The 13,017-nt window shown below is 34.0% G+C and overlaps 1 protein-coding gene across 1 annotated transcript; it reads left to right on the top strand.

Annotated features, from left to right (window-relative positions):
* Positions 1-822: 822 nt before the first annotated feature.
* LOC133861117 (cellulose synthase-like protein H1) lies at positions 823-5,726 on the top strand. Its single transcript, XM_062296830.1, has 9 exons — positions 823-1,209; positions 1,305-1,629; positions 1,988-2,113; positions 2,585-2,701; positions 2,836-3,048; positions 3,156-3,270; positions 3,392-3,567; positions 4,605-4,955; positions 5,051-5,726. Exons 1-9 carry the CDS (start codon positions 953-955, stop codon positions 5,597-5,599), a joined length of 2,229 nt encoding a protein of 742 aa, XP_062152814.1. The 5' UTR covers positions 823-952; the 3' UTR covers positions 5,600-5,726.
* The last annotated feature ends 7,291 nt before the right edge of the window (positions 5,727-13,017 follow it).

Below are 13,017 nucleotides of genomic sequence, written 5' to 3'. Positions count from 1 at the left end.
TGTAAGAATTTGAAATCATCACCGGCCCCCAATATGTCGTATCTTTCACTTTGTCGCCAAGAAACAATAAATAAATTTATATAATTGTCCTCGTTTACTAACACCTATGAATTCAAAGTATTGTGAGCTAATTAAGAGATTAGCTATTAGAAAAAAAGAAAAAGAAAAACAGTATTGTGAACTTATCATATATGAACCTCTATGTGGTCCTGCTCCTGCATGTGCCATGCCTTTGAAATTTAGTTGTCCAGATTCACAATTTTGCATGTCTTTGAAACCTGAGTATCTAAGCAATTAATGAACGTACGGTGGTATTTGTAGACCTTTTTACTTTTCTTTAAAAAAATATATATATAAATAAAATTCAAACTCTTTTCTAGTTTAAAATTTTAAATCATATCGGTCAATACCAAATATTTTCAGAGTAATACTACACATTATCCTCTTGTCTACTTTTTATTCTCCAAAAATTGATGTAGCTCTTAAAATTACCATTGGATCAAAATTCAATAATGATCTATCATAAATTCAATGGTAATTTTAAGAGGCACATCAAATTTGAGAGGATAAAAAAAAGATAAGGAGATAAAATGTAGCATTACTCGTATCCCCAAATATTCGGTTCAACGCTCTCAAGTCTCAAAACTTGAGAGAGAATTTCTGCGGCTGCGCGCTGGCTGCTAGCTGCTAGCAGCTAGCCACAATTTTAAAACCAATATAATTCTAAAAATAGAGGACAAGTGGGCCACGTGACTTGATCACCACGTCACAGAAGCTCATGTTGACCCTCGATCTCCATATCAAAGAAAGCTAGAGGCCAGGAACCATGCTTGTGGAACACATCTGTACACATGCAACAAGTACTCCGGTCTGGTATAAATTAATGAACACAGCCCTGGTGGTTTAAACACCTTCAATAGAAGAGACATACAGTCTATTTCTTTCTTACTCCATGGCCACTCGGAACTCTCTCCCTTTATGTGAAAGAATTCCACGGAAAAACACTGCACAAAGAGCCATTGATATCATAATCCTCTTCCTTCTCCTTTCTCTCCTTATTTACCGTTTCCTCTTCCTCAACGACCATGGCCTCACTTGGCTGCTTGCCTTCCTATGCGAGTCATGGTTCACCTTCATTTGGGTTCTTGTCATCAGCAACAAATGGAGTCCTGTTGGGTACAAAACATACCCGGACAATCTCTTGCCAAGGTAACAGAACAGGTTAAATATTAATGTTTTATCAAGGCTCTAGTACTGGAAAACTCTTCATATTCATCTCCCTTGTATTTATTATTCTTTGATAGGGTAACCGAGCTTCCCTCAGTGGACATGTTTGTGACAACTGCGGATCCTGTGCTAGAACCTCCTATCATCACGATAAACACTGTGCTCTCTTTGTTGGCAGTTGATTACCCTGCACACAAGCTAGCTTGCTATGTTTCCGATGATGGCTGTTCTCCTCTCACCTTCTACTCTCTTGTCGAGGCCTCAAAATTTGCCAAGCTTTGGGTTCCATTCTGTAAGAGGTATAATATTCAAGTCAGAGCTCCTTTCAAATACTTCTCCAATGACTCCCAATCGTTCAGTGATAACTCCTGGGAGTTCCAACAAGGATGGAAAAGGATGAAGGTAATCCATAACCCCAGTTAGCTGTGTAAATTAACTTTGATTTCTATCTCCAATAAATTTGGTTATTTCTATATTCGATAAATTTTGATATGTGATAGGGATGAGAAATTGTCACTCGTGGACAAATTTGCTATTCCTGATCATTTCTAAAAATATTAATTAAATAATTAAATAAATTATTATTTTTGAAATAATTGATAATTAAATTTATCTTTTATTTTAGTTAAACATTTCACCATGTAAATATTGTTAGGAAAAGTTTGAGTATACACATGGAACTTTGGAAGATAGTGTTAAAATATTAATTAATTAATTAATTTTAATTTTTATTATATTGATTTACAATGATCTTGTATAGGTTGAGTATGAGCAGCTTTGCCATAAAATTGAAGACGCCGCCCAAAAGTCCATGCCATGTGATTTTACTGGGGAGTTTGCAGAATTCTCAAATGTAGAAGCCAAAAACCATCCAACTATTATCAAGGTAAACTCAATATATAATAGATTTTGTTTGGCCATGTACAAATTGGCAAAATAATCACAGGACTATTGACCAGTGACTATTATATATGAAAATTTAGCTTTTATATTTTTACCCTAAACCTTTGGACAACGAGCAAGGTATATCTTCAAGATGGATATGATGATATGTAATTTCCAAAATGACTGATCATTTAGATAATTTTACTATAGTGTTGTTAGGGGCATTATAACTTTTAGTACTATAAATACCTTAGTACTATAATTCACATAATATTTATCAAGTTTACAAATTAACATGCTTGTCAACGTGACAGTGCTACCGGTTCAATTTCTAAAATGTTACGTAGGTTGTTACGTATTAATGTACATGTACTCGCAATCATTTTCATAAAATATAGACTTCCATAAGATTGTAATTAGGAAGTTATTGTAGAAACTGTACTTCCTCAAACATTTTATATTTTATATTCAGGTCATATGGGAGAATAAGGAACGTCTTTCGGACGGATTACCGCATTTGGTGTATGTATCAAGGGAGAAGCGACATAAGCATCCACATCATTACAAAGCGGGTGCCATGAACGTTCTAGTAAGATCGTGCGCTCAATTTATGCCAAACTAGTTCATATATAATCCATTTAGTTTTTTAGTTCTTGAGGACAACTTTATTTATTTGTAACGTTATTTCCTTTTTTTAATTTGGAATGTTTCTGTCATATACAGACGAGAGTTTCCGGATTGATGTCGAATGCTCCCTATATGCTGAATGTAGACTGCGATATGTTTGTCAACAATCCAAAAGTTGTTCTTCATGCAATGTGCTTGCTGCTTGGTTCCAAGAGTGAAAAAGAAAGTGCATATGTTCAGTTCCCACAGAAGTTCTATGATGGATTAAAGGATGACCCATATGGCAATCAGCTCGTGGTTTTGTTTGAAGTGTGTCAATTTGTTTCAAAACTGAACTTTCAAATAAGTCTTATATTTTTCCTTTTTTTTTTTTTAATTGATCAATTAATTGGTACTGTATTTTGGATGTTACAAAGTATATGACGCATGGAACGTCTGGAATTCAAGGACCTCTTTATTCGGGAACAGGATGTTTCCACAGACGAAAAATTATTTATGGGCTATCTCTAGATACTATGGAATCAATTAACGGTAAGTAAATTAACTTTGATTTTTTTTTTTTTTTTTATAATTATAAGAAAATGTTATTCTCGAAAATCCAATTGTTAGTTTTTATTGGCAACATTAATGATTTTTCTTTTATGTATGACAGGAAAATTGGTTGAGGATAAGCTTTTAGAGTTCGGGAGTTCAAAGGAGTTGATTAAATCAGCAGCTCATGCTTTGAAAGGGAAGAGAGATCCACCTGACCATCTTTGGGACTCCATTGAAGCAGCATACCAAGTCGCCAGTTGCGACTACGAATATAGTACTGGTTGGGGTAGAGAGGTTAGTAACCAAAAAATATGAAAACACCAAATTGAGAGCTCATATTAACATATTTTTAGTGGCTTCATTATATGTTACAAAGCATTTTAAAGTTATTCAAAGTTTCTTTAATGAGAAATAATATATAGCACACTAATATCTTACAAATATTTTAATATGTTGATGTGAGAGGATGTAATAGCCTTTAGCTAGATCAGCCATTTTTAACATATATATATAGCCTGTCTCTCTCTTGTCTTTGTATTAGGATTTGATTTCTCTACGGCTTACCTCATTGTTTGTCTAAAGATGTATCAAGAACGTCCTACTTTTGTATTTAACATACAGTGATGATCAACAACAAATTAAGATGATATGTATCTTTTTTCCATTAACTTTGCTTTCAATTTGATGCCACATACAAAAGAATCATTTTATCTTTCACATCAGGGACGAAAGTAGGGGGGTTAATTAGGCCAAAAAGTTGGAAAAAAAAATTATAAGTTTTTTATTTGAAAAATAAAACATTTTAATAGATATTTTTTTGCCATTTTATGATTTGTTGCCCTTCCAAGACTATATTCCTGCCTTCATCACTGATTTTTGTTCAGTATATATAGGGTACCCTTTGCTTTTTTTTAATTATTTGGGTACATGTTTTTTTTTTTTTTTTTTTTATCTTATCTTTTGATATGGTTTGAAACTCTCTATAAGAGAGTAAGGCTAAAAACTATATTTTTATCTTACAATTATCTTACAATGTTGACGTGACAGTTCAAATCGATCATTAGATTAGTCCTTCTTAAAAAAATAAAAAATAAAAAGATCAAAGGTGGCCGGTTGAAATTGCTACACCATCATGGTCGGATAGTTGTAGGATAAAAATATATTTTTTAGCATCCCTCATTTACTCCTATCAGGATATTGTTTTAATTCAGACCAAAAGAAAAGGAAAAAAAAGAAACATGTCTTTTGATAAACATCTTTATTATCGTCATCATTATTATAACTTTTCTATCTTTGGGTCTGCTCTCATGTTTGTGGTCATCCCATTTTAGTTGGGCTGGAGGTATGGGTCGACGACAGAGGACGTCTTAACTGGACTAAGAATCCATAAAAGGGGTTGGGCGTCCGTCTATTGCACGCCTGACCCACCAGCCTTTTTAGGATGTGCACCCTCGGGTGGGCCTGCAGCGATGACCCAACAGAAAAGGTGGGCCACTGGCTTGCTTGAAATTCTATTGAGCAAAAATTGTCCCATATTTGCAACCCTGTTCCAAAAGCTCCAATTCAGGCAGTGCTTGACCTATTTGTGGCTCTTCTCGTGGGGCATACGGTCCATTCCTGAGCTATGCTATGCTGCTCTTCCAGCGTATTGTATCATCACCAATTCCTTCTTCTTACCAAAGGTGAGGTCATAAATTGAAGCTCATGAACAATAACATATTCAAGATCTATTTCACACATATTATTCTTTTTAAAAGCTTATAACTTGTGTTTGTAGGTTCAAGAACCAACATTCTATGTAATAGTTGCTCTCTTTGTTATTTACAACCTATACACTTTATCCGAGTACCTAAGAACTGGCCAGTCAGCCCGAGCTTGGTGGAATAACCAAAGAATGGCAAGAATTACCACCATGACTGCATGGTTCTTTGGATTTCTGAGTGTCATGTTGAAGCTCTTGGGAATATCAGAGACTGTCTTTGAAGTTACAAAAAAAGACCAATCTAGTGATTCTGCCAATGATGATGATGCTGGTAGGTTCACCTTCGATGAGTCCCCAACGTTTGTGCCTGGCACAACCATTTTGCTGCTACACTTGACTGCACTGGTTATGAGCTTGTTGAAGTTGCAACCACCAGCTCATGATGTGCATGGGTCAGGGCTAGGGGAGGTCTTGTGTAGTGTGTGGTTGGTGCTATGCTTCTGGCCATTTTTAAAAGGGTTGTTTGGGAAGGGAAAGCATGGGATCCCCATATCCACCATATGCAAGTCAACTGCTTTGGCCTTAATTTTTATCTACTTTTGTAGAAGGATCACAATGGGTTGAGGCTTTGTTCATGCAATATTTATAATAATCTTATATTTTTTGTAAGATTCAAATTGTTGAAAATGAATTCATACTTGAACAACTGCATTTTTTTTCTCAAATGGAGTGTACTTGATTTTGCTGGAAACATTGAATTCAGCCTGAAGCATTGATGACTACGGAATTAAATGATTTCTTTGCTAATGTATGATTCTAGATGAAAAATACAAAAACAAAAAAAGAGAGACTATATTTTTCATTTCATATAGCCCCCGAACTAATTAGGCTTAAATATTAGGAAGTACTTCACTTATAACCTATTAACTTTCTTACTTTTTTTAAAAATATACTTAAATTTTAAAACGTTTCAATTTAATTAATTATGATATCTATTTTTCAGAAAGTTTCAATCTCAATACTTCGTGAGAATTTTTTGTTAAATCCTATCAAAATTTATAAAATACCCCTATGTTTATTTTTTAAAAAACATTTATAATTTTTTAAAAGATTCAGGCATGGGTATTTTTACAAATTCCGTTATTCTAACCAACACCTAAATCCTAACAATTTTTTTCCTTTTTTTTTTCCTAAAAAAAATATGGGTATTTTGGAAATTTTAACAAGATTTAACGGAAAATTCTAACAGAAGACTGAGATAGAAACTTTCTGAAAAATGGATACCCTAAATTGAGACGTTTTAAAGTTTAGGTACCTTCTTTTAAAATGAGTAAAAGTTCAGGGGTTATATGGGAAATTCTCCCTAAATATTATTTAGCCTAACAATTGTTTGTGATGTCGCACCATAAATTGACAACTCACATGATATAGTCGTCTAAACTACCAATTGATATAATGTAGACCTCCCCATCGAATTCCTCCAAATAATACAAACCAGGGGATTATGAACCCTTATCAGAGAGCCTACATCGAAAGACTTTACTAATACATTAAACATCCATAATGTTACTCATCAAAAGTTAATTAATACTATAGCAAACTAAGAAAGCATAAAAAGATAAGGATAAACACCCACATTATGGTCTCAAATCGACAAATCTCCAAAGTAAATTATTATAGTCTGAGTCTCAAATAAACAAGTCTAGAATAAGCAATTCTTCAAATTCTTCCAAGAACAGCTCAAGAAGGTGGTTCATACCTGATCTCCTGACCAGGTCCACAACCTCCGTCCTCAAAAGATCTATAAATTATAGAACACAAATGTTTTACAAGTGTAAGTCTACGATTTAGTGAATATACATAAACAGTATTTCAAGTTATAGTTTTGTGAACTCAGTTTAAGTAAAAAGGGTTATTTAGCTCAATAGATATTAATATGCTAAAGGACTATTTAGGTTAACTTTTATAAACATATGGATGCAATATAGATATAATATACATGATAATTAAGGAAACATGACATTAAATGCACGTCGATCAATCAAACAAACTTTGAGTTAATTTGTTCGATCAATCAAACGAACTTAACTTCAATTGAATGAGATGTTGTAGCTCGCATTAAATGCACGTCGAATCTCACCTGCTCGCAAATGTGTGATTGATTCCCAGTTCATTCGAATAAACAATTCTTCAATCAAACGAAGTCCGACAGATCCAATCTCAATTGCCAACTCTCACATACCCCCCCATACGATTCTGCCACATCGAGATACCATTTCGTTCGTACGAACTCCAAGTTCATTCAAAGGAACTCATCCAAATTTAAATTATTTAAAACGAACTCCCAACTTTAATACCCTAATGATCGAACACCTATGAGCGCCCAATTGCACTCTATCTATTCACAAAGGACCTTGATGAGCTTCATGTGGCGGCTTCAACGAGCGGAGATGGTTGGTTTAGCGATTATGTTTCATCCTTTCATCCATGGATTTGTGAGAGAAGACCCATTATCTCTCGTAACGAGCTTTCCATGTTGTGAATTCTCAAAAAATTCCGTGTTACGCACCCCAACTTCAATTTAGGTTCAAAGATCTGCAAACAACAAAAAGCAAAAATAACTCATTTCCGGTAGGAGAGACCACAAATTATTTGATAGAACTCCAATGTAAGGATTTCTTAATGATCATCTCTCTTAAATAAGCAAGGCATTGAAATTCATTTATAATACAACTACTCAACCCATTCCCAATCAAGTAGTACATCCAAATCCAAATCATAAAGTCCTAATCCAATTATCTAGCAAATTAATAGAAGCGATAGTCTTTCTATTAGAGAGGCTCTGCCTTCTCTCTAAAATCCTATGAATATACCTTTTGCCCAAAAACCATGGGAGGAGGGAAGCTCCTCCTCCTCTTTCCTTTTTCCTTCTCTTTCCCCTTTTCCTCCACTTGCTAACACATCTGATGAGGCCTTTATCATGCTAGAGCTTGCTCTAGATTTATCCACCTCCTCTGAGGTATCCTTACGGCTTTCTTCCAATACAACACAGCTTTTACTGGTTCCCACCCTCTTCCTCCACCGTATCTGCTACGATCTTTGGTTCGGTTGTTAGATTGAAATCTTTGGATCTAGATCTGTACTTCTCAGCCAAATTTTGTTCGACACGCTCCTCTCCAATGGGTTTTCCAGCATCTTCTACTTCCTCCGATGGCTGCCAAGCCCCCTTCTGACGTCCACACATCGGCACATGGCATGCACGCGCCAGGGAGTATGTCTCCTTTTCTAGCGCGTGGTGGCCACGCTTCCTCCACCTTCGTTCCCCCGCCCTGATTTTCGATGGTTCTCGGTGTCGCTGATGTGAATTTTAAATGTACTCGCAAGTGCACGAATCATTTGCAATAAAGGGTTTTGCAAGTGCGAGGTCGATCCCACATGGAATTGTGTTTTTAAAAAACAAATTTGTTTCTAAACTAATTAAATCTTAACCTAATTCCAAAAAAAATTTTGATTTTGATGAATAAAAGAAAACATAAATAAAAAAAAATTAAAAAAAAAAATGTACTAAGGTTTTGGAATCCACATCCACCAAATCATAGCAATATATTCTCATGTTCATCAATACACATCCGAAGTTCTCACCATACAAATCTTTTGTATGTTCTACTATGATTCAAAAAATCATTAAATCATTCAATGAATCCATTCTTTGCACAAATCACAAAAGATATCCGGTTTATACCAAATCATCAGATGTATCCGTAGAACGAAACACAATGAATATCAAACGTTTTGATAAATAAAAATCAAAGCAATCAATTATGTGAAATTATCTCAAATCATCAAATGTATCATTGAATTACAAAAGATATCCAAGAATCATTCCACAAATTGAAAAGAAGTAAAACATTGGAAAAATTAAACCAAATAAAATCGAATAGTATAAACTTACATGAAAATATTGTTGCTCTTCATTGATGAGGTTTCATCCTCAACCTTAGTTGAAAATCTAGCTACACATGATTATTGAAAATAAAATCCTATCCTAAAGAAAAACTAAATTAAAAAGAAAAGAATATATTTGGTCTCTAACTACTCACACTTTTTCTTGAGGCTTAGAGGTCTATTTATAGGGAGAAAATAAACTCTAGAAGCCCTAAATCACACTTATGTGGTGGTAATCGATTAAACAAATCAGTGGAATTCCTAAAATTTATACATAGTTAATGGATGTGTTCCTGCTTCTTTTCCGAGTGATTAATCGTGCTAAGGGATTTGCTTTTCTAAGATGTTTGTGACAGTTGTTACATGATGTTCCCTTCTTTTTTGATGTTAACATGGTGGTTTATTAAACTTTTCAGCCAACAATCTGGAAGCAGGTGGAATGCTTTTTTGTACAAAACAGGCGACCTGACTGCCCAGTCTTTGCATTTACACCTACAGCATCGATCTGTACGTGCGGAGGCGCCTAAACCTGCGGTGGGGCTTGATAACCTTTTTCCTTTCTTTCACTGATGATATGGAGAGCAATCTAAACAGAAGTTTGTTTATGCTGAGAGCTAGAGGGATGTCAATCAGAAAGTCTTTAGGTCATTAGCAGATTTAGCTTGAATATTATCATTAATTATAGGATGATAGCTAGCACATTGAGATACTACTCTTTGTAAGCCCAGATTGAAACATTACTCTTTGTTTGCTTACTTTCAAATATATATTATATTTTTCATTTTTGACTGATCTGGTCACGAGTATGAGCGCATGAACTTATGTTAATCATGTTTTTATAATACGAAGTAGAAATGCTTAAAAGCTTAAAATTGCTTACATTTTATGGAGGGGCGTATAATATGTAATTTAAGACTTTTCCTGAATTTGAATTCCATTACTGAAATTGCTGTTTTTCAAATGAATGTTCCCATGATATATGTATAACAATTTGTTTTTTTTAATATATTAAATCATCTTCCTGGCGCATGCCCATGTGCCAGGAAAACAAACTCTTCCCGGCGCATGGGCATACGCCAGGGAGCTAGCTCTTCATCCTGATTTAATTTCCAGGCTCATAACTTCTTTCCTGGCGCAATTATTGGTGCCAGGATAAGCTGGCGTATAATATATGTGCCACTAGGACTGTAAACGAGCCGGTCCGAGTCGAGTTTTGGCAATCCCGGACTGGCTCGTTTTAAGGAGAATTTAAACGAGTCGATCCCGAGCTCGAGCCGGGCTTAAGGACCTTTGTCCGGGATCGACTCGTTGGGGTAATACCCTAACTCGGGACCGAGCTCGAGACTATTAAGTCAGTCCTCACGAGTCGATCCGAGTGCTCGACTCGCTTGAGTCGACTCGAGCTCGGATCAAACCCAAAAAGTTGTCTCAGGTTCGATCCGAGCCCGAGCCCGAGCTTTGGGTTCAGGGCTCGGCCTGTCTAGCCCTAATTGGGTAGCTCGGCCCAATTAGGGCTCGTTTAGCGTAAACAAAAATTCTCAAAGTTCAAATTGAAGAACACAGATTCTAAAGATCTCAGATTCTTAAATATCAATTTACAAACTACAGAAATGAAAGAAATATGCTCAAATAAAAAACTTATCATACACCCAATCGGCACAAAACCACCGCACAAAGGCCTGTGACCGCTAGAGACGGCTACCCCGACATGCTCCGTGGCCGGAGACCACACAGCGGTGGACAAGCCACCAAAGCCAGCACCGAAGACCAACAAACAATCTTCCTCAGATTCATGCTCACACTGTCGATTTACTGCAGTGATAGCATGCCGACACTCCCCTAGGCCAAAGACAGCAGTCCACTGCTACCACGCGTCGCGGTGGATACCAACGCGCCAACACTACCGCACAGAGCGGAGCACAGAGCGGAGCTCAGAGCTCTCTCTCTCTCTCTCTCTCTCCCTTTGCGTTTCGTTTCTTCTCCACTTCTAGTGTATCTTCTTTTCTTCTTCTTTTTTTTTTTTTATTTGTACCTTGTCTTTTCTTCTTTCTTATCTTCGCGTGACTAGGTGTAAAAGAAATGAAGGGTGTGGATTTTGTCTTGAGATTCAACGGTTGGGCGAGGCCTTGGGAAATTAAAGGGTGCGTGTAAAAATCAGACTTTGGGCAGAGGGAGAATTAAAGACACGAGTGGAGGCCAGTTGGAATATGCAGCAGTGTGACTTGTGACTTGTGAGTGTGTGACAGAGGGAGAAGAAATATCTTCTCCCACATTCAGCCACAGCCACACACGTGGCTGTGGCATTATCCTTAAAAAAAAAAAAATTACAATATATACTAACACGGCAAAGAAAAGTACAACGTCATTGACTCATTGGTGAATTCCAATTCAAATGAAAAATTATTTGTATATTCTAAAAGTGCAACATCATTGGTGAATGCCAACGCCATTACCATCAGTGAATGGTGAAGATATAACCATATAATACAATTATTTGTATAATTTAGTTTTTGAAATAATAAATAATATTTTTAGATAAATTATGAATTTAAATGAAAAATTAAAAACAGCTACGTAGGTTATATGATATATTTTATTATATTCTAATTTATTAATTTAGACACTATTTTTGTAAAATATTGTTAAAAAGAAATTAATATGAAATACTAATTAAATAATTTAGTTTATTGTGCATGTATTTTTTCAATTATTAGAGTACTTTCAAGTAACATGTAGACAAACTACAGAATTTATTTTTATTCTATTATTATAATTTGAAATAGCTAATTTTCTTCAATTTAAAATCTTATTACACACATATACAAAATACATACATATATAATACATATTACTTTAATATCTATATATATATATATATATATATATATATATATATATATATATATATATATATATATATATATATATGCAAATTTAACATTACAATATAATCATATATATATGTTTAATCATTTTTTCTTTTAATAAGCGAAGTTCAACATGTGAAATATTTTAATTAAAATTAAGTAAATTGTGATTATTTTACTATAATATCATGCTAAATTATCCTAAAAGCTTAATCTTGAAGAAAATTGTAACATATTGACTAATAAATGTAATATATTCACTAGTAACATAGTAATTAGTAGTCTAGTACTAACATATTAATTATGATGTAAATGATAACGACTAACATATAAGTTCAACATATTATAATTATTAACTAATAAATAATCACATATTAACTAATAAAGTATAAGTCTAACATATTATAGTTATTAATTAGGGAAAAATCATATTTAGTCCTTAAGTTTTCATCTTATTTGAATTTAGTCATTGAGTTTCTAATTTCAATAAAATGATCCTTAGATTTTGCACACATTTTAAATAGGCCCTCTGTTACTTTTTTCCCTCAAAATTAATAGTTTGGCATATTTTATATGTATTTCAATTGACAAATTAGCATTCATATCAACACTTAATCCAAATGCCATGTCATTAAGTGACAAGTCATTCAATAAAAAAAGAAAAAAGAAAAAAAAAAGACCCAACTCTAAAAACAAAAATCATCTTCTTCGTCATCCTAATCTTCTACATTTGTAACATTAGATGGAAAACCGTTAATTTTGATGGTCACATGGATATTGACATTGTATTGGGTGCTGACATGAATCCTAGCGTATCAAATGAAACACTGTTAACTTTGACGGTAAAGTAATAAAGTTATCAATTTTGAAACTTTGGCAAAAACCTAAGAATCTTATTTTTAAAATTGAAAACTTAAGGACTAAATCCAAATCAATAAAAATTTAAGGGCTAAATAAAATTTTTCTCTATTAATTAACTACTAACATATTATCTAATAAAGTGTCACATATTGACTAGTAAAAAAATAACTAGTAGTATAGTACTAACATATAAATGGTATACATGATAAATGGTATACATGATAAATTACATGGTATATATATGGTATACATGATAAAAAAAAACAAAAAAAAAAACAAAAAAAAAAAAAACCTATGCTTAGTAAATTAATAAGCCTTAATAGTTAATAACTTAATACATATTAATTTAGTTAATATGTTAATAGTAAT

This window comes from Alnus glutinosa, chromosome 2 (assembly GCF_958979055.1).
Source record: "Alnus glutinosa chromosome 2, dhAlnGlut1.1, whole genome shotgun sequence".
Classification (NCBI taxonomy): Eukaryota; Viridiplantae; Streptophyta; class Magnoliopsida; order Fagales; family Betulaceae; genus Alnus; species Alnus glutinosa.
This window is presented reverse-complemented; position numbering and strand designations above follow the sequence as displayed.

Bases quoted from the DNA above. Each gene is read 5' to 3' on its own strand.
- LOC133861117 (XM_062296830.1), top strand. From the start codon at position 953: ATGGCCACTCGGAACTCTCTCCCTTTATGTGAAAGAATTCCACGGAAA. The intron at 3,271-3,391 runs GTAAGTAAATTA...TATGTATGACAG, and splicing joins TACTATGGAATCAATTAACG to GAAAATTGGTTGAGGATAAG. The intron at 4,956-5,050 runs GTGAGGTCATAA...TTGTGTTTGTAG, and splicing joins ATTCCTTCTTCTTACCAAAG to GTTCAAGAACCAACATTCTA.